The following is a 27,520-nucleotide window of genomic DNA, read 5'->3' as shown; positions in this document are numbered from 1 at the left end:
TAAATCAAGCGGCGGGCGCAACATTTTGTCCTCACAGGAGAAGCAGGAACAATGAGGAGGCACGAGGTCGAGTGGGTGATTAAAAGCGCGACAACTTATGACGTCTAAAGGAGTGGGTTACGGATTTAGAAAAAAAAATGGAGTGGTCCAGGAAAGAAAGTAGACAGTTCAGTGGAATTGTGCATGAAAGGAGTGGAGACCGTTGCTGTTTTCCGGATGTTGTGCCTGATCAGTGAATGCTTTAGTCATCACAGAACTTAGATAGCAATACATTTCTTTAGCGTTTTTTGTTCAGAGGTCTTGAAATCTGCATCAGATAAAGCATCCTCCTCAACTACTGTTTATCTCTCGCACCAAGAATGTGACGTTTTCTTTTTGTTTACACTGAATATGAGTCTGGCCTTGCGTTCGTTCTGCTGCTCTTTCGAATGTTAGTATCCATGAAGTTTTGCAGCTTTTCGCCCTGAGGAATAATACACTTGTGCCTTACTGAACTTAAAATTGAGTTTGTGTAGCAGCATAGTCTTGTTTATTTTATCTGCAGGTTTGGGTTTCACAATCTTTTTTTTTTCTTAACGTCAGGGGAGCTTTCAACATGCATTCAGTTTGTGCTTGGGTGAACTCAGACATTGACTGGTAGGTTGCGTTCATGTCATACCATTTTAAAGGCCTTTGATGGTCTGATAAAGATCTGGTCTGAGTCTAGGGAAAACTGTCCACCCATCAATACTTCATTCAAATCCTGACCAAATCTAGCTTCAGGTTCGGAGATGGGTCCCTGGGCACCCACAATCGATACGAGAAAATGGATGTGGATGAAATGCCCACCAGCACAGACACTGTAGTTCTCATTTACTTCTTTTCACTTTGCAGACTGGATTTGCTTTTAGACATGGACGCTCCTATTTGGTTTCTGTGACTTTGGTTCAGGCGAGTGTGTTTTATTTGTGCTTTTGTCTTCAGGGGTCGACACTAAAGCTTTTACGCTACAATGCAATAGTGAGCAAGTATGAAAAACGCTTAAGTGTTACTTAGATGCTCCTCGTCCCCAAGGAAAACCAAATAATGATTGAAAGTGGCTTTGTTATTATGATCCCACTCACCTCAAAACGTTCTTTGTTCCAGAAGTAAAATTTCTATTCCTTTTCTTTCCCATAGGGCTGAACAACATGGACAACATTTCATATGCCAATATTCATAAAAGATATATTGATATCGATAACTACAGGTCTTCAGGTTTTCAGAAAAATAAAAAGAAAGCAGTTTTATTGGTGAGAATTTATATTGTTTATATCATTGCGTTATCAATATCTTGAATGTTCATATCGCGATATCGATACAATAACGATAACCATATATCTTTCAGCCCAACCATAGACTTAACAAAAAAAGTATCTAGATTTTAATTATTAAAAAGTACAGGATACTAGGGCTGGGACAAAATATCAGATCAGGTCACAATACTTTGTGTCGCAATACCAAGGATCAATACTACCAAGTATCGCAATACTTTCAATACTTGTGTTTGGAGGCATTTTTATCAACAGTTACACAGCACTTTGTTACATTTTGTGTTAATACACTTTTCAATCTTAACATTAAATGTCAAATGGCATTTGGTTTAGAAACTTTGGACACTTGACTTTTCCACATTTTAAGGTTCACATGTCACTTATCATAATTACTTACTGTATCGCAATACGTATCAGATCGGCCCTTGAGTATCATCGTGACAAAAGTGGATGGCCCAGCCCTACTGGATACTGGTGAATTTGTATTTTGCATCAAAGGCTGGATATTATATTTAATTGACTGTGACCCCCTCCCTAAACAGTGATCAAAAAGGTTTATGTCCACAGGTGCATAATCTTTTGAACTTACTGGACCACTCAAAGGGAATTTAACTTCTAGAACGGAGACGTGATGAGGTGTTGTGACTCCTGAGGTCCATAGTGTTTCACAATAACAGTATGAACACGCTGGTGTCTGTACAGTATGAATAGCGATAGATTGCTCTCCAGTTTCTCCCCTGACCATCATTTGATTGACAGCTATTCAAGACTCTTCTGTCAACACACATTAACGTGAAGGAGAGCTGTCGATGCGTGTTGCGCAACAGCGGAACACGTAAGGCCTAGAAATGAGTTTGTCAAAGTGTGTGGGCAAGTGAGAATTCATTTGCCTCCGCCCACTCCTTTTAATTAAGTGTATTCCGCGAGCATGCTGAATGTATTTATTCATATCACCACAGAGAAGCCTGGTTATGAATGTATGACACTTATGTTTTCATGCGCCGACGATTTATGGGTGCAAACTGCAAAGATGAGTGCAATTAGCTCAGAGGGGGTGTGTCTCTAAACCAAACAAGATGCTAGATTAAGCAGCGTTTCCCACAGAAAAATCAACAAATACTGTGTGTTGGTGTTGCCGTTGGGTTTAACAGGAGCACTTTACTCTACAGCACTGTACTAACATTGTTTGGGCGAAATGGGTGTCTCATGGCATTGTAATTCTGATGTTTACGTTGAACCAGGACACACAAACCTAATTTATTCACTGTTAATAATAAGGGATGCAAATGCCTTATCCCTTGTTATCCCTTACTTTGCTTTTTCCTTTGCTTTCACTGTATTGTAAAGTAAAGTGCGTCTGAATTAAGATACGTTTTCCAGTTATGCGCATGGACAAAGCCCAGGACCAGCTTTACCCTAAACATTGTTGCTAAACAAAATGAAATGTAACTGGAAAGACTAACAGGAAAGATGACTTCATGTTGAATAAGTGAGATGAATCCTGGACTGTGGAAAATAACGCATTTATAGCTAATTTACAAAGCATCGTGTCAGTCCATGTGATTCTATACCTTGTTAAAACCTGCATCATTCACGGCTAAATCTGTTTATCAGCACCAGAAATAACGCTCAGTTCGTCCACTCTTGATCTGCCTTTTACACACTAAGTTTGCATGCTTCTTTAAGTATTGATTACTGTGTCCAGAATGGTCAACTTTTGTATGATATCAATGACACTAAGGCAGCAGTGTTTCCAGTATGTTACTGTCGGTATGTCATTTTGGGTCATGGCACATTTTTCAAAGATTTAGAATAAAGAATTTATACATATAGCTGTTGTTTTCCAGCGTTGTGCACTTCTTTATGCAATATGTTTAGAAATGGGAGTCTCCTGCCTTTCACAGAGTGTGGGTTTGACTCTTGGATCCGTCAGTTTGCTGAATCTTTTCTCCATTCACGCTTTAAAGTGACATTGTGGAATATTCCTGGTTACATGTTGCAACGCCACAATGACACGTGCAATGGGTTATCAACAAGAGCATTCGGAAGAGGACCTAATGCGTTTAAACCTCAGAAAATCCCGACTCTTTTAAGACAGGGGGGGGGACAACAAAGACACAAAGGAAAAAGACGTCATTACTCATTTTCTAACGTGGTTTCTATTGTCGTTCCCCTGCATTTTTCCTCCACAGACACCAGGCTGCTGCAGACATGTATCGAGTGGCCTAATGGCTGTAATTACATCACCGCACAATGACACTGGCTCATAATGTCGCGGGCTGCGTTCAACAACATGACTCACGTGTTACCAAATGTTCCTGACGAGCACAGCGTGAGCTGCAGAGGTCCACGCTCATGATCTTTGGCCCGAACACCTTCGCAACGATCACGAAATTGCTTTAATTTGCTTCCTTATTGCACATTTCTTCATCGACGAGGCGGAAAGTTGACTTTACCGGTGACTTCTGTGACAGGCTAAGAAAGACACGTCCTCACAGCTGCAGACAGGAGGTGTAAGGGCGTCCTGTGAAGGGGTGCTCAGAGAGGACATGACCTAGGACGAGAGAGCCCTCCTTCAGCAGAGTGACTCACAGCCGTTAGCTGATTGTAGAGCGCGGCGGCAGACACAGGGGAAGAGCAAAATGTGAGGCTCTGCACATGCATAATACATGGACCTCAGAAAGAGAGAGAGAGATGGGGAGCGTTTAGAGGTTGAATACTGAAACACACGGCCTTCACCGCATTCCACGAGGGCTGAAAATTACAATATGTGGCTTTAATACTGCTTCAGGACTCTTGAATCTTGCGGTATACCTTAAAAGAATGAGTGGATAATAGCACTGGTACTCCAACTGGCAAACATGAAGTATCAGAAACTTCGGGGATTCCTCCAAGTGACAAATGGGACGGTGGCGTGCAGTTTTGATTGCAGACGAGAGAGACAGTCTTCACATGACTCAAACACCAGGCTGTTGATGAGGATTAACATTATAACACTGAAAAGCTCACACAAGTTGATTTTGCATTATAGTCCCTTTAATGTTGACGGTGTCTAAATAAAGGCACATTCACTTGAATTGTGCATGTTGGTCCTCTGCGGATTAGTCCATGTACATCCTTAATCAGCATCCATGTGTTTAGTCGTTCAGAAAAGACTCTCAAGCTGATATAATAGCAGCAGGTCAGGCTTGGCTCAGGACAGTATTATGATGGCATGTTCCAAGTCAAGTCTGACATTATTTAGCACCAAAACAGGAACTGAATCACGCAGTGGTCACTGAGCTTGTCATTGTCATTATCGAGATCAGCCCTCAGTAGCTTTAAAACAAAACAAAAACTCTGTAACCATTTCTGTTATGCAAAAGCTCATTGAACTGGCCACTTTGACTTCTCGTACGTAAGAGCAAAAAGCAGCACAAAGACGTGGGTTAAAGACGACTTGCCTCCTCTGTGACATCAGAGAGAAGAGTGAGTCAGCGTCTGGAGCTAAAAGTAACTGTTGAAGTTATCCGACTGGTGGGAAGAGGCGATGCTGTTGAAACGCATAGTAATCATTAAAAAACGACTTCTTAAACATGGCTAATATGCAGGTTCTGCTGAGAGTGGCCTAAATCCCCTTCTTAATGAGCTTTGTAGTCCATAGCTCTTTCACTCTTGAGTCACACTTGGTGACTGTGGTCTATGGTGGTTCTCAAATGGGAAAGCCTTTTCCATACACACAATATTTAAATCATAAAGCTACAACTGCAATACAAGCCAAACTTAAATATACATTTTAACTCACTACTACTGATTCAGTCATAAGCATACAAGTCTTTCCAAACAGTAACACGACACATTCCTACTGACAAGATGAATGTAGCATCTTGCTAAAGGACACAAATGGATTTAAACCATCAACCCTCCCACCTAAATAGTGGTCAAGACCTCATTAAGCCTGATTGACTTCACTGATGTTTTGTTCCCTCTTACAACACTGTTGCATACACTGATCTACTGTAACCTTTGTGTTTCTTTTTGTCATGTGAGGCTGTGCAGATGGGATATCCTCTCCCGCTGGCAGGATGACTGACACATGACCTTTACTGCTCCCTGAGCGTCCTGTGAAGAGGAATAGACGGACTGTCCTTAATAAATCGCACTGACTGCATCCAAGTGGTACAATATATAGATATGTCCGATGCAGAAAGCTGAAAGGATAAAGAACTCTGTACAAAGGTCCATTGCAGTGCATAAACACCTAAACAGCGCTTTCATAGTAGCTGAAGCTGCAGGATTTTTCATAACCTGCTGTCATTCCAGGACCATCTCCAGTTCTGCCCCCTCTTCATGACATTTCTTTGTGGATAAAAAAAACTATGACCTGCCTCATCTTCAGCTATGAGATGGAGCAGGTCATAGAAGCAGAGCCTTGAATGGTCACGCCTGGAGGGAGGCAGCTTAGGTGTGTGTGTTGCGAGATTGATTTCCTCCAAATTGGTTTGTAAAATGTCACTCTGTTTATGTAGAATTTATTTTCATGAAAATAGTTCTCACCTGTATAACACGTTTGACTCTGTGACCTCATCCAGCTCATACACTAATGTTTTTCAGCTCATGAATCTGCTCCTCAATTATCATCAGACCTGCAATGATTTGACTGAAGCACACTTAGGTTTAAGGGCATCATTATGTGGGGTAATCACAGTAATGGTTTGGAAATTGAAGGTTTTTTTTTTTTTTTGGGGGGGGGGGGGGGGGGCAAAATGTTCATGTCAGCTCACAAAGCCTTGGAAGAAAAACCTTGTCTTTTGGTTGCATTTTCATAAAACAACATTTGCACCATTACCTTTTAGCATCCTACATTAGAGCGCTCTGCTCTCACACATGCTTAGACACCAGTGTCCCAAAATAATTCACCCTCAATTGAGCTGTACCACCTGTGGATCTACCCCTCCAGTCCAAGTCCTGCCCACCATCACCTGCTGCTACCTCTTCTTGTAACCTACCATTAGACTATTTTCAGTTCAATTCAAGCCGTCATTTTCCCCATGTGAGTTTTTTGGGTAATGGTCATACGTGACTCATAAGTTAGGGTTATATTTTCTCTCTGTTAGGGTCATTCCCATCACGTTGGTTTCATAAAAAGCAATACATGTGGCATAATGGAGAAGGTCCTCAAGTTCCTCATTCACAAAAATCACACTGTATTTACTGTAATATAAATGGTTAACATTTATATTATATTTATACTATGTTGCTGAGAAATGTTGACAGCAAACAAATACAGATGAAAAGAAAAATAGCAATTGCTGACAGGTACGGTGGAAATGCAATTGATAATTCACTCTGATGATGGTTCTTTTAGGGAGACAGAAGGTTTGTTTACCTGCTTTACTAGTTTCAATCACTTCCTGTGTTGGCTTCATCAAACTTATGAAATAAACCGCGCTCTATAGTGTCAATTCAATGTGTTATATTGTCATTTTGATTATGTGTCTGAATGTTTGCTCCTTCGCCTTTTCCCTAAGTTTCTTATTATTTACATATTTTTAGATGCTAGTCCTAAAACCATGTCCAAAATTCGAAGAAATTCTGCAAAAGTAACATGTAGATTAACAAAAGGCAAAAGTGTAAAGAATATCTGCAGAACAATAGCCGCCCGCTCAGAGGGATGAGTGAAGGAAACCTCACAGGAAAAGTAACACATTATCTGGGAATAGACACTGTCAACAGGAACAAGTGTTTTATATGATGGAAACATGAGGAAGTCTATGCTTAGAGCAGACTATTTGTACACATACTCTAATGACTGTGTGGGGAGGAGCGGTATTTAAGTCTCACAGTGGGGCTGAACCTTTGACTGACAGATGTGCAGAGACGCCAAACATATTTACTCAAGTACAGATAGCTTTAGTTTTCCCTAGTGAAGAATAATAATAATAATAATAATAATAATAATAATAATAATAATAAAAAGAAAAAATAATAATAATAATAATGCATTCGTCTTAAATAGCGCTTTTCCACATGTTCAAAGTTGCTTTACAATTTCATGCATTATTCATTCGCTGGTGAGCTAGTAGTGAGGCTACCAGTTTGCTCCATTGGCCACTCTGACCCTCACCCAGGCTTGCTGGTATTTCCCAACGGTCTCCCATCCAAGAACTCACCAGGCCCCTCCCTGCAGGATCGGGCAGAGCAAAGGCGGTATGGCCTTAAATAATGAAGAGGATAATTACTCATGTGGGAGTGAAAGTGTAAGTGTAAGTGTGTAAAATGCTGATTTATGTTTTAGTGGCAACACATTTTGACTGAAAACAAAATAATGTGAATGTTCAAATATATTCAAAGAAACTACAGGCTAAACTTGCTGTAAGAAAAGCAAATATGACATGCTTTTCATTTTTACACTGACTGAGTAACTTTTTTTCATTTATTTATTATTAATCAAGAAGGAATAAAACTCTCTGTGGAAAAGCTTCCCAGTACCAATAAGTCTTCTTCAAAGCGTTCCTCAAATACATATACTTGTAAATGTAAATGCAACCAGCCTTTGCTGATACGTTTTTACAAATAGTCACGACTAAATTAATTTATCAATAATTTAATTTGATAAATGGCAGAAGTAATCGACTCACTGGGGGATCTGTCAGATGTTGTTCTGTCAGTAAAACTGCAGGTATAACCTGTATCTGTATGAAGTCCCTTATGAAGCTCATACATGGTCCTGCATCCACCATACAGTTCTCTAAATATACAATATATGTTTCAGACAGCTCCTACTCTTCATTTATTAATATGGTTACATAAGCCCACTTATATCACAGTGCTCAGCAGGAGCTATTGCAACAATATGCTGCTTGGATAAGAGCACATGGTTGAAATTCGCAATTTCCAGCGCCCTGTTGTTTCCGAAATCCACCTAAGAGCTCTGATATATGGAGCAGCACATTAGCCACTGCTGAGAAGATGTGTGGGCTGAATTAATAGCACCATGGTCTGACGAGGTGGCATTCATGAACACTTTAAAGTTGTCATCTACGTAACAAGACAGTTTTATTCTGCCTGTAAGTGGGCTGGCAGGATGTCTGCGTGAGAAAATAATGCATTCATGCAAGTGTGCTCACAGGCAGCAAATGAACATTTGAATTAAGTCACGAACGCTGAGAGAAGAAAATCAATCCTCAGAGAAGCAGATCACACAAAGAAGGATAACTGTTCACAATGGTTTTTAATAACATGGTACAAAATTACAAAAGCCTATTGTAATCTCACTCAGTCTAATCTGCCTGTCACAGAGGATGGATTTCAACTTTTACAGGGGGATTTTAATCATGAATAATTCAATTCATTTCCAGTGTGTGTGAGGAGAATTGGCGAACTTAATGGTACAGTATGTAGCAAGTAAAACGACTTGTTGACCACATATTTAATTTAAAAGTAGGATCCAATGATGACACTTGTGTACTTGTAACTAAATCACTATAATTTATTTGAAATTATTTACTTGTATTCGATATCTGGGTTCTTCTTGATGAAAAATGAGCCTTATAACAACACCACACACCCAGCCTTTAATGCTTGGCTTGAGCAAATGTTGAAGAGTCAATATATTTGTAAACTGTGATTTTCTGTGGTTCACTCAGTTCATCCTTTGAGACACAGCAATAATCAAGTTCACATCGGGCCCATTGTGTGCAGTTGAGCTGGTTTAGTCTTTTTCTACGGGAGGGAAACATCTGGTACCTTCTCCTCTTTGATGCCCCGCTTTCTTTCATGTGGAGGTTTTCTGATGTGGAAAAGCAGTCTCACAGGGAAGTCAGAGGCGCTAACAGGAAGGAACAGGAGGAATCCTTCCTGCCGCCATCACGAGACAGCTGAGATACAGTAGAACAGCCGTCGCTTTGCATTTTTAAGCACAAAAAAAATCAGAAGAGACCAGAGACCAATCATGTATTAAATGGTTTGTTCACAAATCTTGACACTGATCAACCTTAAGTCCATTTAGCTCATATGCGGCCCTCCCTGTGTATGGCTTCAGTAAACTATTGCTACATATTATAAAAGTTCAACAATGATTGCCTTACGATACATACTTGTACACACTACAGTGGTGAAAGTTCTGCAGTCTTATAACCAGCGACGCCGAAGATGAAAAGATTAGAAGTCCCGGTCCCATCCTGAAAACTCCTCCTCGGCTTTCGTTTGGTCGTGTGGAAAACGATCAAAGTTGATGTAGCTGGGACCCTGCAGCACAAGCAGACACACGCGGCACCGATTAATAATACATTTGACAAATGCTTAACAGAACTCTGTGCGGAGTCGTCCTTATCACTTCCGGGAGGCCTCCCTGAATGATAATTGAGACGATTAGCAACACGTCAGGCTCCTCGTTGGCTGTTTGACTTGCCTTGCGCACGAGTCGGACCGTGGGAGCGTCCAGCTGCCCCACGCGCAGCTTGTGCCAGTTCATGCTGCCGAACCATCTGAGAAACGCAACGCAGACGTGAGCCAAAAACAGGGCACCCTCGTAACTCCCTGGGGCCGTTCAAGGATGCGGTTGCCACGGTTACCTGTGATGTCGGACGTCTTTGATCCCGTTTTTGGTGTTTCCTAACCTTTGCCCCGGTCGTGGCCTGGGGGACGACAAAAACAGAGGGATCACAAAAATGGTCTTCATGGCTCTCCCTGTACGAGTATGACGGGTTGATTTACACTTCCATATAGCCTAATTTGTATGGATTTGAAGTCTGGATGCATATCTGACCCCACACAAAAACTAAAAACATGTCCCAGTGATACTAAGCATTATTTATTCATCTCTAAAGGTCTGTACTTTCAGCAATTATTTTACTTTTAACAAGGCTTTGACGTCACATTTATCATGCTGCTGCTCCTTACTTCTTTTTTATGGATACATCTACTTTTTAGAGATTGTTCAAATGAATCCACTTGTTCCAATGTCGTGACTACAAGTCGCCTACTGGGCATTGGGGGGTGGACTTTATGTCTCAGGGCTGACAAATTGACTGGCGTGTAAGCTCAGTCAAGTATAAAGGGTCATTGTTAATTCCCCTCACATGCATCATTTGTCGATGGCAGGAAGTTTCGGGTTATTTTTCAGAATGTTTTTTAAACGCCACGCGCCTGAAAAGCCCACAGAAAACCAAAACAACCGATTACTTGTGCAACACAGTGTTTTCGTCAGGCGAATGCACAAGCTTGAATCCCGAGCGTGTTCATAACCCCTCACCTGCACAGCTTACTAATAATGGACTTGGCTGCTTCACTTAAATAAGGAGGATACTTGAGCACCCCATCCAGGATCTTAGCATAAATCTTCTGTGGCTCTGAGCTCGAGAATGGAGGACTGTGGGGATAAAACAAACAAACATATAGCAACAATGTAAAGGTATTGCATTGCATGATATTTGTGCGAACTACCAGTAAAAAAAACACAAAAAAAACATGAATGGGTATTGCTGCATATGCTATAAATCACTGCTGCCATCTACTGGTTGAGTGCGACACTGGCCATCAAATGTCTATATTACATTACTATAATAATTGAAAGGTGACTTACTTTCCCACTAGAAGCTCAAAAATAAGAATCCCCAGGGACCAAAAATCTACAGCAAAGTCATGCCCCTGGTTTTGAATAATTTCTGGAGCCATATATTCAGGAGTACCGACAAAGGAGTACGTCTTGTCTCCCCGATTGAGCTCCCTAGCAAAACCAAAGTCCACCTGTGGGGAGAGAGAGTTAAAGGAAACTTTAAGAAGCTGATAAAAGAGTCGCATAGATAGTTTCATGAATGACACTGACCAGTTTGACATATCCTTTCATGTCCAGCATTAGGTTCTCTGGCTTGAGGTCACGGTACATGATGTTCTTCTTGTGGAGGTACGCGTAGGCTTCCACCACACAGGCCGTGCAGAAGACCGCGATGGGCTCATCGAAACGGCCCCTGATCAAAGAGACATGGTGCGATCATGAGCACTAACGAACTAATTAACTTTCAAATGCCATCGAGCTAATTACTGGGGATTCTATAGGGCAGCGATCACCCATAGGCTGCCCTGGGGCAAAGTCCCACCTGACCTGACCCTGAGCAAGCTGATTTAGCTGTTTGGAAATGCACCAGAAGAACATGCATATAAGGATTTTCTTTTTATTCATCATCTTTCTGACTTTAAAGGTGCTTTATGTAACTTTTATGCGGAGAAAAAATGTTGATATTAGTTTGTAATCTACTTTCTAAGTATGGAAAGTTAGCATGGCGCCTTTAATTTTACTTTACTTACCTCTACAATGCCCCAGGATCAATTGTTTTGTAGGTTTTCTGGTGAGAGTGACCAGAAACCCTAAAACAGTTGATCGTGGAGCCTCTGTGATGGAAAGTAAAGGCGCCATGCTAACCACTCATACAGCCGCTGGGACACTACAAGGTCCATATCAACTTTTTTTTACCGCATAAAAAGTGACATAATGCACCTTTAATGATGATGTATCCAAACATTTTATTTTGAAAAAACACTCACACTTCTTTCAGCTTGGTCCACACCTCCCCACCGCCGCAAAACTCCATCACCATGTATATATACCGCGAGTCTTTGAAGGCAGCGTAAAGCCTATGAACACAGGTCAAGAACGAAATAAAGCATTTGTGTTGAATGTTTGAATTAGAAAAGGCGTTGATCTATTGCGTAATGTGTACCTTACAATGAAGTCACACTGGATGGCTTTTAGGATCTTCTTCTCAAACAGTATGTGCTCCTCTTGTCTCTTAGCAACTATCTGTTTCTTACTGACCCGTTTCAAGGCGTAGTATTTCCCGTGATTCACTGTGGTCATCTGGAAAAAGAACGGCATTCTTTTTTTGGGAAATATTATGCAGAATGGCTTCAATGTTACACCCTAATGTCTCAATAAAATGTCACCCATCCTTCAATGTCATATTTTATAAAGTAAAGTAAAACCATATTACAAAAAAACAAAGAGGTCCTTAAGTAGAAACTAAACTTTATGTCCAAATCATATCACATCCATGTAGACGGATGTGTGACCCTGAAGGGAAGAGGTCTAAAAATGGATGCGAAATTCCGACTCACAAGCTGAACACGTCCAAATCCTCCGACCCCCAGTGTCACCGGGTCGCCCTGGTAACGACCCTCCTGGTACTGCACTGGAACAAGGTCCTTGAATCTCAATGTGGAGCCGGCGCTAGGACTGAGATGATTAAATAATAATAATAAAAATCTCCTCAACATAATGCCATGGTAACTTCTTCAAGTAGGCCTGTAACATCGACATTGACTAGGGAAAGTTGTTTGTGCCTCACCTAGATTTTTCTGGAACTTCTGTGTCTTGCATGACCTTGGAGCTATACGAAAGCAAAACAAGAAGCCAATGTAAGTCATGCATGGCCCCATATTGAAATACTGTTGAATAGAATTTGTTACGCACTCATCGAAGAGCTCCAGTTGTTCGATGGGAATGGTCTCCTCAAAAACCCTGCACGAATGAACAGGACAGAGACCAATTACCAAAATGCACCACATCCTTTCCTGCACAATTACAGATTTAGGGGAATCTCAATAATTCAGCATCCACTTACTCCTTGTCAATGGAGAAGCAGGTAACAGGGCCGTCGGCGGCGCAGGTGGCAGTCCTCAACACCTCGCTGCAAGCAAACATTTCACCCGTCAACTCCACACTACAGGGTTTGACTCGTTAGCTTCAACACAAAACTAGGGTTTCAGGCGCAGGTTCATTTGACAGCATAACATTCAAAGGTTGGTGGGTCAATCCCAGGCCTGGCCAGTGCATATTGTTAGTGTGTCCACCTTGCCTTCAGTGTCAATGTACAGTATGTATGAATGACAGTGTAAGTGCCAGTGCGGGACAATGGATGCAAATTGGGCCATGGCTCCAACCCGGAGTGGATCGTGCATCTCATGTATAAGCATTATAGTGTGCATTTCTAAATGTTTGCAGAGGTTTAAACTAAACGGGGCTAGACCAATTTTTGGTGGAGTTTGGACACCCTTAGTTTAGAAGGTTTTATGTGTACTGGAGACTGTATAGTTTGCATTTTGCGGAGGAGTTTACATTCCCTAAATAGGTAAATAGGTTTTGTGGGATAAAAATGGGATAATTGAAATTGCAGTTTCAACTCAAATCTAATTATGTAGCCTTTGTTTAAACTTGAATGCCTTATTGCGACTATACAACGGTGCTCTATCAAGCGTCAGCCGAGTGATCATCATCAACAACAGTTCCCACACTCCCTCTCCTCCACACAGCACTTTGAGGAGGAGCATGACAGCAGCCTATGGGCAGAAACGAGCTACACAAGGCTCGTATACTGCTCGGAGGCTCCAGTGGTGTTGTTGTCATGGTTACCGTATAAGGGCCTGTTCTCCGAAATGCTCCCCCTTTCCCATTCTGCGGATCTGCTTCTGATGCCCGTTCACGTTCTTGGTCACGAGCACCTGAGGGGAAACACGGTGGAGAGGGCATTAATGCGTATAGGCGCACACAGATCCGCTGCTTAGAGACGGGGGTTCATGCAGAGTACAGCACATGGAAATACCTCGCCTTTAAGGATGATGTAGAAGACATTTCCCTCCGTGCCCTCGCGGACTATAATGTCTTTGTCCTGGTACTTGACCTGGAATAAAACCACAACGGTTGAGGCTATGAGAGGGTTGATTTTGCTTATCAGATCATTTCTCCTGTAAATGAGTGTCAAATGTTAATCTAAAACCGCTCCGCAATCAGATTCACGCAACACTTCTGTGAAAGCTACTGTAGGCGGACAATCAAATGAACTTGCTCCATCAAAAACAACAAGCTACTCACTTCTTCCATTGAGTCAATGATCTTGGACAGCTGGACGTCATTCAGGTCCTTCAGAGTGCGGGACCTGCGGGCGCCAGAATGAAAATGAAATTAGAACGCGCAATGAAAGACCATCAGGACGTTTCAGGGGCACTCACGTCTTCAGGAAACCCATGAGCTGCTCTCGTTTCTTCTTGGACTTGTTGGTGATGATGGTTCTGTACGTCTGCCGCTCCATGCACCACAGACGCACTGGTGTCTTTGCTGCAGTTAGCAAAACAATTACTCTATATAACAAATGCATATACATGTCCTATTCTACTGTCAAATTCTAATGCCAGAAATATTGTGCAAATTTTATTCATTTTGTGCAGATGACCCTGCAAGCAGTACAGTCTCTAACTATTCAATGATACCTAAAGCCTGTACAGCCATGGAATACAAATGTAAGCAACAGTAACCTTATGTTTTTGTTGTTTAGTCTTTACCTTTGACTGTGGCTGTCCTCTTGCAGTTGTAAAGAATGGCCAACTCCCCAAACACATCTCCAGTTATCAGAGTACGGAGGTCCTGTCCGGCCTGGGTCACTTGTAGCTCGCCCACTAAACACACAGAGTTCTTATACCGTTCTTTTCTTAGCATTTTAGTGATTAAATATGAAACATGGACTGCACCTGCCACGATGTACATGCTGTCCCCCTCGGAGCCCTCTTTGATCACCTCCTGGCCCGGGTTGTACTTGGACAGCACGAGCAGCTCCACCATCATAGCTGTCTGCTCGTCATCCAGCCTCTTCAGGAAGTCATTCCTCTGGATGGCCTTGACTATTAGATTGGTCTCTCTGTGGACAAAGAGAGAGCAGCGTCATCCTGGAGAATACTTATCCAACTCAGCGAAATGATGGCAATATGTTAATCAACAAAGCCAAAGGTGTCCATCTGCCCCTTTTTTGTTCTTTTGGTGTGATACAACAAAAGCCTTGCCACATGAAAGAACACACTCAGCCCCCGTTGCACTTACGTGGCAGTCTTCTTGACTCTGTTGCTTGTGATCTCCAGCATCTCTGGGATGGGCTCAGTAGCGATGACTGCGGCTCGACTCTTTCTGAACTCCTGCACCTCATTCCCGCTCTGTATAGGAAACTCTGAGCAGGCAAACACAAAAGTCAAGAAGTCAAATGAAGTTGGGTCTGATGATATGATTTGTGAGATTCTTTTATCAGGCCAGTTTATTTGCTTAGTGCCCACGTGATTCTGCCGTGTGAACGACTGAAATCTGCAATCTCTCCAGTCATTTTTAAAGGGAAAATCACATTGTGGAGGAGGAACAAACACAGATGAGGCAACTGCTATACAGCGATGGGAGAGCAAACCGTTTAAGCTTTCGTACTCCTGCTACCTCGAAGAAGTCGGACTGCAGGGGCTGCCACGTTAAAGGATATGAAAACAACTGGTCTGTTAAAAGGATAAACCAAAAACAAACGATCATAATGGAGGTTTTATTGTCGACTGGACTAGGTTGTTTGAGTTCAGGACGTTTCACTTCTCTCCCAGAGGCTTCTTCAGTTCTTGTTCATAAATAAAACACACACAGTGAACAGGCTTCCAGTCTTATCATTTGACTTGATCTGAAAGTGGAAAAGAAGTCCTGAAATCAAACAACCCAGTCCAGCTGATGGTACTGTATTTGAATCCTCTACAACAATGTAATATTCACAGATGGTAAATGGAAAATGAGGTGAAAAAATAGAAGCAACGCGCACTAGAAGTACTCTCAGAGGTGCAGATGTTGAGGAAAATCTTCATAAATCAAAAATACAACATTGCACACTCAAGCAGCCGATGTCCAATTTTTAATCAGGATGATGATAACGTTTCAGCAAGAGCCTTCATCAGATTTTTTTATAAATGGAAAATGAGGCCCATCAGTCCCAAAGTGCTTTACAGGAAGGGAGCCAGTCACCCATTCACTCTCATACACACCAGTGTACGCAGACACTGGAGGTAAGGTCTAATGTGCTTCTGCGGGAGCTGGGATCCGAACCCCAGACCTTCCGATCATGAGACGACCCGCTCTACCAACTGCGCCACTGTCGCTGTGAGATGACTATAAGCTTACACAAACAAAACCACTAACCTGCATCATGATACTGGCTTTGCATCTGCTGCAGAACTTTCTCCTTTTCTAGCAGACGTTTTTCTGAAGAAAGAAAAAAACACACAATATTAATAATATTGATGATAATAATATACCTATATAATATAATCTTAATGTCTTAGTGGTATGAAACTGGAGACATGTTGAGAACCCACAGCACTGAGATTGTGTTGACTGGGGGAGCGCTATATAAATCTGATGCCAAGTTAATACTTACCCAAGTCTTTGTTTTGCCTCTGTAGTTCTTTGTTGATCACACATTGTCTCTCTAGTTGTTGCTTTAGGTCCTCGAGTTGCTTCTCCATCTCTGTAAGTGAATCATTAGGCACTTGTAACACATGTAACACAATCAGAGTGTAACACAGATTTGTAATATATTAGCATTGAACATGCACATTCCCACAACTGTTGCTTTACTTTCACATCAACCTTTCCCCAGCTGGTTGAACAGTGGGGAAGCAGCTCAAGCCCTCACACCTGTTTAATAATGCAGCGTGAAATGAGGCAGTCGGTGGGACGTCCCCTGAACGCTTTTACATCCAACTGACACCTTCAAACATCTCTGGTGCATTTCAGTCTGCTAATACTAATAATCTGCTCCCTGGCTTTCACGTCATTAACGTCATTTGAAATGCTCGACAGACAACAGTGGCAACGTTTGAATGGTTCTGTTCAGGATTTTTACAAAAGAAAACAAAAAATCAGCTATAAAATGCACAATTAAAGTTCACTTACAATTTATCTATAATTTAAGGCCTTTATGAAAATATAGCTTAGATGGAGTAGAAAGCATTATATTTATCTTTCAAATATACTGGAGTAAAAGTAATCAGTTCTCGACAAAAAGATAACCAAAAGAGGTGTTTTTGACGACCTCTTTTGGTTTTGTTTCTCGGTGGGCTGGGACGGGGAAATGTGGGTCACAAAACCATTTTTAGTGGTTCGCAAGCCTTTCCCAAGGACTTTGTCAACCAAAAATGTATACAAATGTGTTATAGTTATTGCAGTTTTAAAGACTGATTCATTGTTTTAAACAATAATATGTGGGAAAATACAATATTTTGCATTATTCAAGTGTTTACACTTTATTTTACATTACCCTTGATACATTGGGCCTTCTAAATTTAGTTCAACGTAATGTGTAACAATGTGTAATAACTTGTATGGGTTACATACACAATGGAATAATATGTATTAGTTTTATGGAGGTATATATTATAATAAGACTTTAACTCTAACCTTAAGCCCAAACCACAGGGTCTTATGTTTTATTACTTTATGTACCTCCAAACTACAAATACGCATTATTACATTGTATATGTACCACATAGATACAAGTTAGTACAGACTGTAGTACAGCAGATTACACTGTAATAAATTTAGTTTGGAACAATATGTCCAGATAGTGTCAAATAAAGTGTATCCACATATTTGTATTTGCTTGTCATCCTATGCTGTCGGTGGGTCCCAATGCCAAACCAGAACCACTGATTTATTTCATTACAAGAGAAGGATCAATGCCTTGCCTTTACATCCTGGTCTGTTAGAAGTCTTCAAAGAAATATTCACTAATTCAGTGCCTTCCGTACAAGAAGATGCACTAACCACTCCAAACCAATAACTTTTTTATACCGAGGAGCTGAGAGCAAGAAAGGCAGGTATTTTCATTTAGATGGAAATGTTTATGCCTCTATTGACAGAACAAACACTATAGCCACTCTATCCACATCTGCTCAATGGAAACACAGTGTAAAGACCTTCAACCAATCAAAGCACAGAGATCGGATCACATGACTCTAACTGTGTGAACATTGAACATTAAGATTAGACAACGGCAAATCATAAAGTTCATTCTTTGATGTTGACTGTGTAACATTTACACGCTTAGATAAGAACAGAATGGATGCATTTTAAATAACACTGAAGCCAAAAAGAAGTGTGTTCATTATTTCACTGATAAACAACAATAACAGCATAACAACCAGTGATTCCTTCCACATAGTCAAACATTTCCCCGGCTTTTAATTAACCAGTCACAACAGAACACACACTGGGGCTGTAGAAGTGCCCACTTAATTTATGTGCTTTCTAGGAAATGATAAAGATTGGGGTTGTGTAGTTAACCTTAAAGTGCTTGTTGACAATAAATGTTTAATGCAAAGTGACACAGAAGAAATTAGATGCTTAAGTCATTCTAAAAATCTATTTGATAACCTGTGCTACTCCACTAACAACTCATTTGTCATATTCTACAATGTCATGCCCAGTTCTTGACTTTCATGAACTTACTGCAAACAGTGTAATTTCAAAATGAGCAATATTAGGTTTGCTCTAGTTGTTTTAAAAATCCATTACATTTAAGTGCATTTTTTTTAATAATTTCTCTGACTATAGGACAATTGCAGCACAGAAAGAATGTCAAATCAATATGATCGATATAACCTGTGCAAGCGCCTGCACATACTGTTCTCAATACTGTCTCATGACTAATTCAAAACAAGTGTTAACTTCAGCTCCATACACCCCACAGGTATAGCATTATTAATGGATAGGAGAAAGAAATCACTGCAACACCTCACGTGCACACAATACAAAGGATATTTAGAGCGAGAGTCACTCACCTGCAAACTTCAACACGGGAGCAAGAGACGGAACTATCTCATAAAGACCTCATTGATCTTGTCAGGGCAATAAAGCCTCACTTTGAGCTTAATAAAAGAGCTGTCCCTGTCCACTCCCTCTATTTAACAATACCTCTCTGCCTCCCCTGCACTTGCTCCTCTCAAATTGCCATGCAGCCTCTTTCCACGAGTTACTATTTTTACTTCTTTCTCACAGCTCTCCCCTCTTCTCTCTCCCTCTCTGTCAATCTCAGCCGCCCAGGTGTTGAATAATTAACCACAGCCTCTGGCCCCTCCCTCTTCAGCAGGTACAGCTCAGCAACAGATTGCATGGGCCAAGTACTAGAACTTTGCTTCTGGAGGGTTGAACAAGGTTTTAACAGTGTTTCTGTAAGTCATGCCATGGGTGTGTTACAAGAAATGGTTGAGTTACCCCCCTGATGTTTTTAAATGGGGCAGACGAGTGCAATGTGACAGAGGGCGTGTCCCGCGTGGGCGTTTATGGCTGTGTCAATTATGGCTGTTGTAGTTAATCAACAACATTAATAACCCCACGCTTTAAGATTAAAGGGCTATGGATACAGCGGACAGCTTTATGCCAAGACATTTCCCATCAACAGTCTTATATTTTATGTCCCCTATAGGAATAGTTAATGACGCAGTGACGCTTTGGGGGCCCAGATTCACTCTATTACGACAAGCAGTGACCCACACAAAAGTATAAATCTCTGACAATCCAGTCTAGTCTTTTGTCAGAATCAAAATAAAGAATTTCACTTTCAGGGTTTTAGTGCTGTTGATTGAAGCGTTCATAAGGCTAATCATCAAAAACTGAAAGAGGCACAACCTCCCACGACTCAGTGGTTTTAGGTTTTCTGTTTGACATACCAATAAATAACTCCTCTTACTGAAGAATATCTTTTATTACACTATAGATCAGATACAACTGACAATGTCTCTATACATTATACATTATCATTTTAATGCCCTTACACAAGTGGCCTTCAAGTTCATAAAACTTAAGTGAGGAATTAAAATAATGACACATGTGCAAAATTCAATCACTGTAATAAACTACTTAAAAAAGCACTGATGATCAATCAAAGCATGATCAACTTTGCCACAGGTCATCGCTTTTTTTTTAAAAACGACACACAATAACAACACCCAGTGCAAAAACACACTTTTCCTCATTAGGCTGGATTCTGAGCATGACATGGTTACATTCGGTCAACAGAGGAATGTGTCTAAATATCAACAAAACAAACCTAACTTCATGAACTAACTGAGCTGTAAAGTAGTCGATGCGCCTTCATAATAGCATTACAACCCATAAAGACATGTCTAAAGTGATTTTTAGCCGACTAAGACCAAACTAACGTGTAATAACTAGATAATAAATAGGATATTAAAAAGGTAATCGACATTTTAAGCAGCAAGTATAGTGTAACAACTCAGTACATGTTGATTTTTCTATTTATATGCAGTGGCTAATTGTTCTCAGTCTAGAAGAGGTAGGCTTCAATGTGATGAAATTATACAGCGAGTGCAATACTACTTTACTGAATAAATGACAAAGTAATTAAATAGTGGCAAGGTAATGTGCGTTCATTCAGCGTATTCACAGCACCGATATAATAGTATCTCGAGCTTAATCCTTGATGCTGCATGCTTCATTCAGGTCGTCCGGATGCTCGAACGCGGCCTGGGCAAACTGTCCGAAAAGGTGCTCCATGTAGCCCTCGCCTCGTGGGAGCAGGCCCTGCAGAAAGGCAATGTGTCCACCGTAAGCCGTCACCAGGAGCGCCACATTCGGAAGGCGCTTGACCATGGCCAGGGGGAAGGCTGTGAGAACGTATAATAAATGGTAAGACATATCATACAGTCATATATTAAAACTGGCCCTTTTATGATCAGTGATTTGTTGCCCTGATTATAGTTTATAATTTGCATGAACTTATCTCAACACTGTATTTATAAACTGGGGATTCCTGGAACTCACCATGTTCGGGGGAGAAAGGGTCATCTGCAGCATTGAGACACAGGATGGGTACAGTTGTGTTGTGAAGCTTATAGGCAGGGCTGGCATCGTGATAATACTCCGCGCATGATTTGTAGCCGAAAAGGTGAATGGTGAAACGTTCATCAAACTCTCTGATGCTCCGTGCCTGAGAGTGACAGAAATAATGATTAGTCTTCACAAAATAGCATGTTTGTTTTTATAAGGTAGCATTTTACAGCAAAGTAATAGCAGGTAATAGGATGGAAATAGCATCGTTATCAAAAGTGAAATTAGGATGAGTACATGGAAACTAGGCAAGTAAGTAAGTGCTGTATTTGTCATTGTACAACCGTACAACGAAATGGTGTTAGGCGTTAGTCCTGAGCCGCTGCTACTGAGCCATGCTGCCATCGTGGGCCAACCTGACCAGCATGTTTTTGGAAGTCGGGCAAACCGTAGCACCCGGAGGAAACCTGGCTGGCTGCCTTTGGTCTCCTCTGATCCTCTGAAACAGCGCCTCCTGGGTTTGTCCCTGTGTCAGAGCGTGGTGTCCTGCACTGGTCAGCTCCTCCGCCTCCTCCTTCCTCTTGCGCAGCTCCCTCCGCTCCACAACAGTCTTTCACCATCTTTTCCTCATTTGCCTCTTATGACGCCTCCACTGTGCTGCAGGTGTGGGGGGCTCTGGGGGCCCTCTCAGTGTTTCAGAAGAAGAAATGTGTAGGTCTGAAATGTCTTTAGCTCAAAAGCTACATGTTGGTTTACTTTTAAAAAGCTGCTTTCATCAGGACCATTATGGACTCTCTGCAGTAAAAAAATCCACTTAACCTCACAAAAACAGAGCAAAGACGTCCAGTAAACCAGTGTTACACAGAAACCTCAAATGCAGTTCACAGAAAGAGGCAAAAAACGCAGCTATACCCAGAGAGAGGGAAGATGCTGCCTGTTTACATGTTGCCATGACATTCTATTGTATTTTTCAGGATATGGTAGAACATTTTACAAGTAGTCATCGGCACTTTATTTTGTAGTAACATGATTAAATATTGTAAATTACCAGGTAGCATGGTATGGCATGTTATTTTCTTATTAATAATTCGTTATCTATGTTTTTTACAACTAATTACCAGGTAAAGTGTGGTTAAGAAAATAAAAAACATGTACCTTTATGACATGGTCAACATCAATCACTTTTTCCAGAACGTTTCTGTGCCTGTGGGATACAAATAATATTACACTCTGAACTTTATAAAGCAATTATATATCCCTAAATCAGCGATGTTATTGGACCTGTTGACAGCTACACAAAGGCCATTGGCAAGGTGTCTGTTGAAAAGCAGGAAGTTGAGAGGCTCCTCCATTGAATCACACGACTTCTGTGCATCCCAAGGGACAGAGATGGTAAAACCAGCCACCAATCCAGACTCCAAACCTTTCTTTGCAAGATAGTTTAATAGTATCATGCTGGCAAGAGAAAGACAGACAAAAAAGTCAAGCGGGGCGGGGGCATATCGACAAACTGTCTTTTTCACCGTTTCATTCAATCCACTGCTGACAAACTCACCCGCCCATAGACACACCAGCACCAAGCAGCGGCGAGTCAGGGAAAATTCGTTTGACATGCTGCACCACACCTTCAAGGTCAGAAGTACTTGCCGCGCAGTAAGTGACAGGCGTCTGAGGTATGCAGAGAAGAAGCCAAAGTGAAGAGTCAAATGTGTGTGAAAAACAGGAAGTATGTGTGGCCATGTACTTACAAGCAGTTCCTCTTCTCCAAAGCCGCGGTTGTTGAAGACCACACACCTGAAAATAAACAATACAAATATGTAATAAAATGTCTTCCCTATTAATTTTACTCCAGTTAATTGTTTTCGGGCTGACCTGTAGCCCCGGGTGGTGGCCTGGCGAATGGCATGGAGTACATAGGGCTGCTTGCTGTTTCCCGTTAGGCCTGGCAGGAACAGCACTGTGGGGCGAGTGGAGGATTCTGGGTAAGCTTCACTAGAGACATTATCCACCCAATCCAGGGATATTTGACCCCCATCGACAGTGCGGATTAATTCACTGGAGATAAAGAAACAGAGAACTGTGAGAAGAGATTTAATGCTTTAAATGAAAGTAAGCCTACATAAAAAAGTACCGACTTGCGATAATTGATAGTGGGCCTGCTCTTGAGTAAGGCATTTGCCAGGGTTTGCAGTCTGCCTCCCCAGCACCAGGGAGTGGGCCTGAAGTGCTCAATCACCACTGGACAGTGTTTGTGGAGAAAGGCACCAAAGGCCTCACGGCAGACCAGAGCTGGCCTCTGAAAGAAAACAAACATAAATTTATTACATACTTTTAACTAATGGTATGATAATGATCCATCAGTTTAATGACATTTAACTATAAAGTTGCTTATACAGTAGACGTTTTCAAAGTTGTCAACTGGACTAGACTGTGGGGAGGGGTTAGACAAAGAGTATAGAGTCCGGGAATGTGATGTCATATCGCTAAGCATTATGGGATTAGCGGCAATTGTAAACTAATGGAGATTTTAGAAGTGAAAATACTGGAGTTATTGTTCACATTAAAACACTTAGACACCACAGTGAGTTAGATGTATTTACCAGCAGTAACTCAGCAGCTAACGGAGCTGTTCCACGGCTTTTTTCTCCACTTAATAAACTGTTTTTAGCTAATGTTAGTCAATGGAAATGTATGCTAACAGCTGCAAAGATGGCCGATCTCCATGGTAACTGTAGACTTTCCCGAACTCTATAGCAGATAAAGCTAAAACCCAACAAACAGTCCAGGTGACAACTTTGCCAACAGATCAAAGTACAAGACAAACCGCTAAACTGTTGCTGTGCCATGTTGATCAGTGAAACTACACTACTTGCTACTCTATCTATGAACTAGCGAAAGTGCGGGCCTTTCCAGTGAACCCCCCGCGTCACCGACCTGCTGGCACTTGCGGCCCCACAGAACCAGTGAGGCCGTGACGGAGCAGACGAGCACCGTGTACGGTCGGGTCACACACTCCCAGCATATCCTCCACAGCTCCCAGTGACAGAGAAACATGACACAAGCCTAAAACAAGACTACAGCAACACAGAGTCGGTCTGAGGAGGAGAGGCAGGCTGCGGAGAGATTATGAGGTGTGGTGAAGCTGGTTGACCCCCGTAACCTGCCTTCATAAACATCGCATTATTATGTCGTCTCGCCACTCCACTCCGCGGCGTCCCATTGGCCCCAGACGGTATCTTCTCCAGACGTCAGAACAACAGGTTTGAGCCTCTGTCCTTCCACATTTCCGAGTGACACCTACTGTATGATACAGCAGTCGAGCTGTAAAAAAGCCGCAGCCTAAGTCGGTCACGGGTAAATGCCAGTGCGCATGCGCGTGTGAGTATAGCGGGGTTTATGATACAGACCAGCGCCATCTAGCGTCCTGGAGCGGTAATACATGTTAATGCCAAAAAAGTCCATAATACTGTAATATCATTTGTGTATTTATTAACCTCTTACCATCCACCTAAACCGAATCCATTCTCCTCTTTGCCTATAGGCCAGTGTAACACCTCATTTGAAAGCTGAGACCCACAAAACTGATCTTTTTCCTCGCGTTGTTGCCCTCTCTTTTTTGCTGCTCTTTTGCCACTTTTTGTTACTTTTTTGTCCCTTTTTGTGGCTTTTTTGTTGTGTTTAAATCCTCATTTTCTTCTCATTTTTTTGTTGCTGTTTTGTCGCTTTTTTCCCCCAAGAAGCTTTTAGGGTTGGGTAAAGCCAAATTGTAGAAAATGTGATGGGTTCAGGTGGGAGTTAAGAGGTTAATGCATACTGTCAAAAAGGTTGGTATGCATTACTGTTTGACTAGGATAGTAACATATAGGAAAATGTAGAAAACATTTGACTTGGCAGTATGGTGCTTTTACTTTGATAAACTAAGAAAATAATTTACACAAATGTGTGTTTGTTATTGTTGATTTTATTAAGAGAATACATTTCTTAATTTAAGGAAATAATCACACTCTGTTGAGGGTGGTACGAGTTTGTGCACAATTGCTCATTTGAAAGTGATTTCTTTATCAAAAATACAAATTGTTAAATGATGAGTATTTCTCTCTATCGAGGCATGCCGGCAACAATCTCAGACTCAATTCCACATTCATTGTTTCCACGTTTGATCTTGAAGTAACCTGAAAGAATATGCATTTGTGTTCAAAATGCCTTTATCATGTTTTATTACAAATACTTCTAATACCTTTGTCACCCCAATCCTCATTCCAGGAGTTTGCAACCAGCCAGTAGGGAGTGTCATTCTCCTCTCCCCAGCCCAGGATTTTGACCGCATGACCCCCGAGCATATCTCCTGTTAAATGCTGATACACACCTGACGTAACAACATACCAGTTAATATAGTGTTTAACAAAGATGGATCAAATGTTGGAAATGTGTCACTTTAGTCCTACCGGATTTGTACTGGGGAAAATCAGCATATACATCGAAAGCTGCCTCGACAGGTCCGCTCTTAAACAATTCAGTCTTGATTTGGTCTTCACTGCTGGGGACATTGTAAGTGTGTCCGCCTGAAAAGATTACATAGCTTTTATTTCAAATGTAAAACAAGTGTCAAAATGCATTTCGGCGAGTTGTTTTACCAAAGTATTTGTCCTTGGGATACGAGGGAGAGTATCCATCAATGCACTGCTCCACGCACTTCGGGGTGTCTGTCTCACCTTGGCACGGGGGTCGAGTGCCATTTACATGATGCTCACAGGGAGCAATAGTGTAGGGTCGACAACCTGAAAACATCAGAGATTAGTTTAATCTCTTTCAATAAGTTAGATTAAAAAAAACAAGAATATAGTACTGTACTACCTACCCACATTTGAGTTATACAGTCCTCCTGTAACCAATCCTTTCTGTGCCCAGAAGTCCCAGGCAGCAGAGGGGTATCCACCAAAACAGCTGTATTTACATTCATAAGTTAAACGGCAAAACTAATAAACTGTACTTTATGTCAATGGTGTTCAGACTCACCCCATGCCACATTCATCGCAGCAGGTCAGGAGGTCCTCAGCTGAAATCTGCACCGTCACCTTTCCATCACTCACAATGCAGATACGGTCTGATATGGCCTCCACTGCCCCAAAGGCCTATAGGAAATTAAAGTGGTGGCATCAGAGCAACTAAGAAAAAGTCCAGGGTCTGTTGCTGCTTTGTTGCTTTGGACAGTTATTCTAACATTTAACACTAATCAAAACAAATATGATTAAATTTGTCAAATAAAATGATCTCATGTTGATCAGACTCACCCAGCAGGACCCACAGTTACCCTGGTCTCGAATCTGTGGGATGGTGGGACAATTAGGCCACTGCTCACGGGCGTCAAAGCGGTCTGGAAGTTTTATGTTCTCAGTGTTGTGAAACCTGTGCAATAATAAAGAAAGGTGTTGAAGCCGTATAGCCAAGGTGAACCTGCTGACTACCGCCTGTTAGGCATCGTGTCAGGGTCCAAACACTTACACCTGCGGCAACTTTGGTCCATTCCTTATAGTCCCACACAGTGTCTTGATGTACGACAAATCAACATTGTTGAAGTTTTGTCCTGCCTAAATAAAATACATCAGGATCACTTTAGGAGGAGAAATGTGTTGAGCAACTGGCATGTAATAAATTTGTAACATGTGGTATTACAGTCCATGTAGTGTTGGCTTTATTCACAAAGTCAACGATCTCCAAAGGGGAGAGAGGGTGAGCTTGAGAAATGGTGACATAAAGTGTCACTACAAGACACAGAGGGGTCAGACGAGTCATTCTGAAACAATAGAAAGCTATGAGGAACATATAAACAAGGCATTTTAGACAAGACAAGCAAACAAACTATAATCAAATCTTAATTTGACTTTGTCTATCTTTATCTTGCACACTACAACTACTGTGGGAATAGCCCAAATTATTAATTTTAAAGTAACATTGAAAACGATCTTACCTGGCTGTTTTCTTGTAAGACTCAGTAGTCACTATGTGATGTGTCCTACTTATGTCACAAAAAACAGCTGTCCTTGTCATTTTTGATGCTTTTATTGCCCAATAGTTATGAGATCACATGTGGGACACATCGAGTACAATCTTGTGACTAAGTGACTCAAAGGTTCACAGGTGTTTTAAAGTGATAACACTACAGCCGCTGAACTACTCCTATACTATAATAGACATTAACTTTTTGCATCTCCTTGTTGCATTAGATGTTGATATACACTCAAGCTGCTTTTCAAGCAGAAAAGCTTGAGCATCTGAACAGTTGAAGCTCAAAGAGGATGGTGCTGCAACAAGAATATGACCCAAAAGCAAATCAACTTCAGAATGGTTTCAGAAAAAAAAATACTCGTTCTGGAATGGCCCAGTCAAAGTCCTGGCCTAAACCCGATTGAGATGCTGTGGTATGACCTCGTGAAAGCCAGTCACACCAGACATCTCTGTAATCACTCACTCACTGAACTGAACAGTTTTGTATAAACCAATGGTCCAAGATTCATCCTGATCGTTGTACACTTCTAATCTGCAACTATAGGAAACATCTGGAAGAGGTTACCACTGCCCAAGGAGGGTCAACCAGTTATTGAATCTAACAGAGTAC

The 27,520-nt window shown here is 41.5% G+C and overlaps 3 protein-coding genes across 3 annotated transcripts; all 3 read right to left on the bottom strand.

Moving 5' to 3' along the window:
- Positions 1–9,416: 9,416 nt before the first annotated feature.
- On the bottom strand, positions 9,417–19,025 carry prkg3 (protein kinase cGMP-dependent 3). Its single transcript, XM_079572166.1, has 22 exons — positions 18,897–19,025; positions 16,493–16,582; positions 16,255–16,317; positions 15,139–15,262; positions 14,793–14,959; positions 14,607–14,720; positions 14,277–14,382; positions 14,140–14,203; positions 13,871–13,948; positions 13,681–13,769; positions 12,893–12,958; positions 12,742–12,789; positions 12,617–12,658; positions 12,387–12,504; positions 11,993–12,129; positions 11,817–11,906; positions 11,101–11,242; positions 10,858–11,021; positions 10,528–10,644; positions 9,848–9,910; positions 9,685–9,760; positions 9,417–9,521 (listed from the first exon to the last, which is right to left on the bottom strand). Exons 2-22 carry the CDS (start codon positions 16,578–16,580, stop codon positions 9,435–9,437), a joined length of 2,043 nt encoding a protein of 680 aa, XP_079428292.1. The 5' UTR covers positions 16,581–16,582; positions 18,897–19,025; the 3' UTR covers positions 9,417–9,434.
- Positions 19,026–20,076: 1,051 nt separating this feature from the next.
- LOC306974757 (phospholipase ABHD3-like) lies at positions 20,077–24,265 on the bottom strand. Its single transcript, XM_079572144.1, has 9 exons — positions 23,839–24,265; positions 23,040–23,200; positions 22,777–22,959; positions 22,653–22,698; positions 22,460–22,572; positions 22,186–22,359; positions 22,060–22,108; positions 20,899–21,064; positions 20,077–20,741 (listed from the first exon to the last, which is right to left on the bottom strand). Exons 1-9 carry the CDS (start codon positions 23,956–23,958, stop codon positions 20,548–20,550), a joined length of 1,206 nt encoding a protein of 401 aa, XP_079428270.1. The 5' UTR covers positions 23,959–24,265; the 3' UTR covers positions 20,077–20,547.
- Positions 24,266–24,945: 680 nt separating this feature from the next.
- ctsbb (cathepsin Bb) lies at positions 24,946–26,697 on the bottom strand (the record flags this gene model as incomplete). Its single annotated transcript, XM_079572101.1, has 9 exons — positions 24,946–25,076; positions 25,142–25,270; positions 25,350–25,466; positions 25,539–25,682; positions 25,763–25,848; positions 25,921–26,036; positions 26,196–26,310; positions 26,407–26,492; positions 26,578–26,697. 9 exons carry the CDS (start codon positions 26,695–26,697, stop codon positions 25,003–25,005), a joined length of 987 nt encoding a protein of 328 aa, XP_079428227.1. The 3' UTR covers positions 24,946–25,002.
- Between the last annotated feature and the right edge of the window lie 823 nt (positions 26,698–27,520).

Source organism: Gobius niger (assembly GCF_951799975.1).
Source record: "Gobius niger genome assembly, chromosome: 15".
Taxonomy (NCBI): domain Eukaryota; kingdom Metazoa; phylum Chordata; class Actinopteri; order Gobiiformes; family Gobiidae; genus Gobius; species Gobius niger.
Note: the sequence above shows the minus strand (reverse complement) of the source record. Positions and strands in the feature narration are given on the sequence as shown.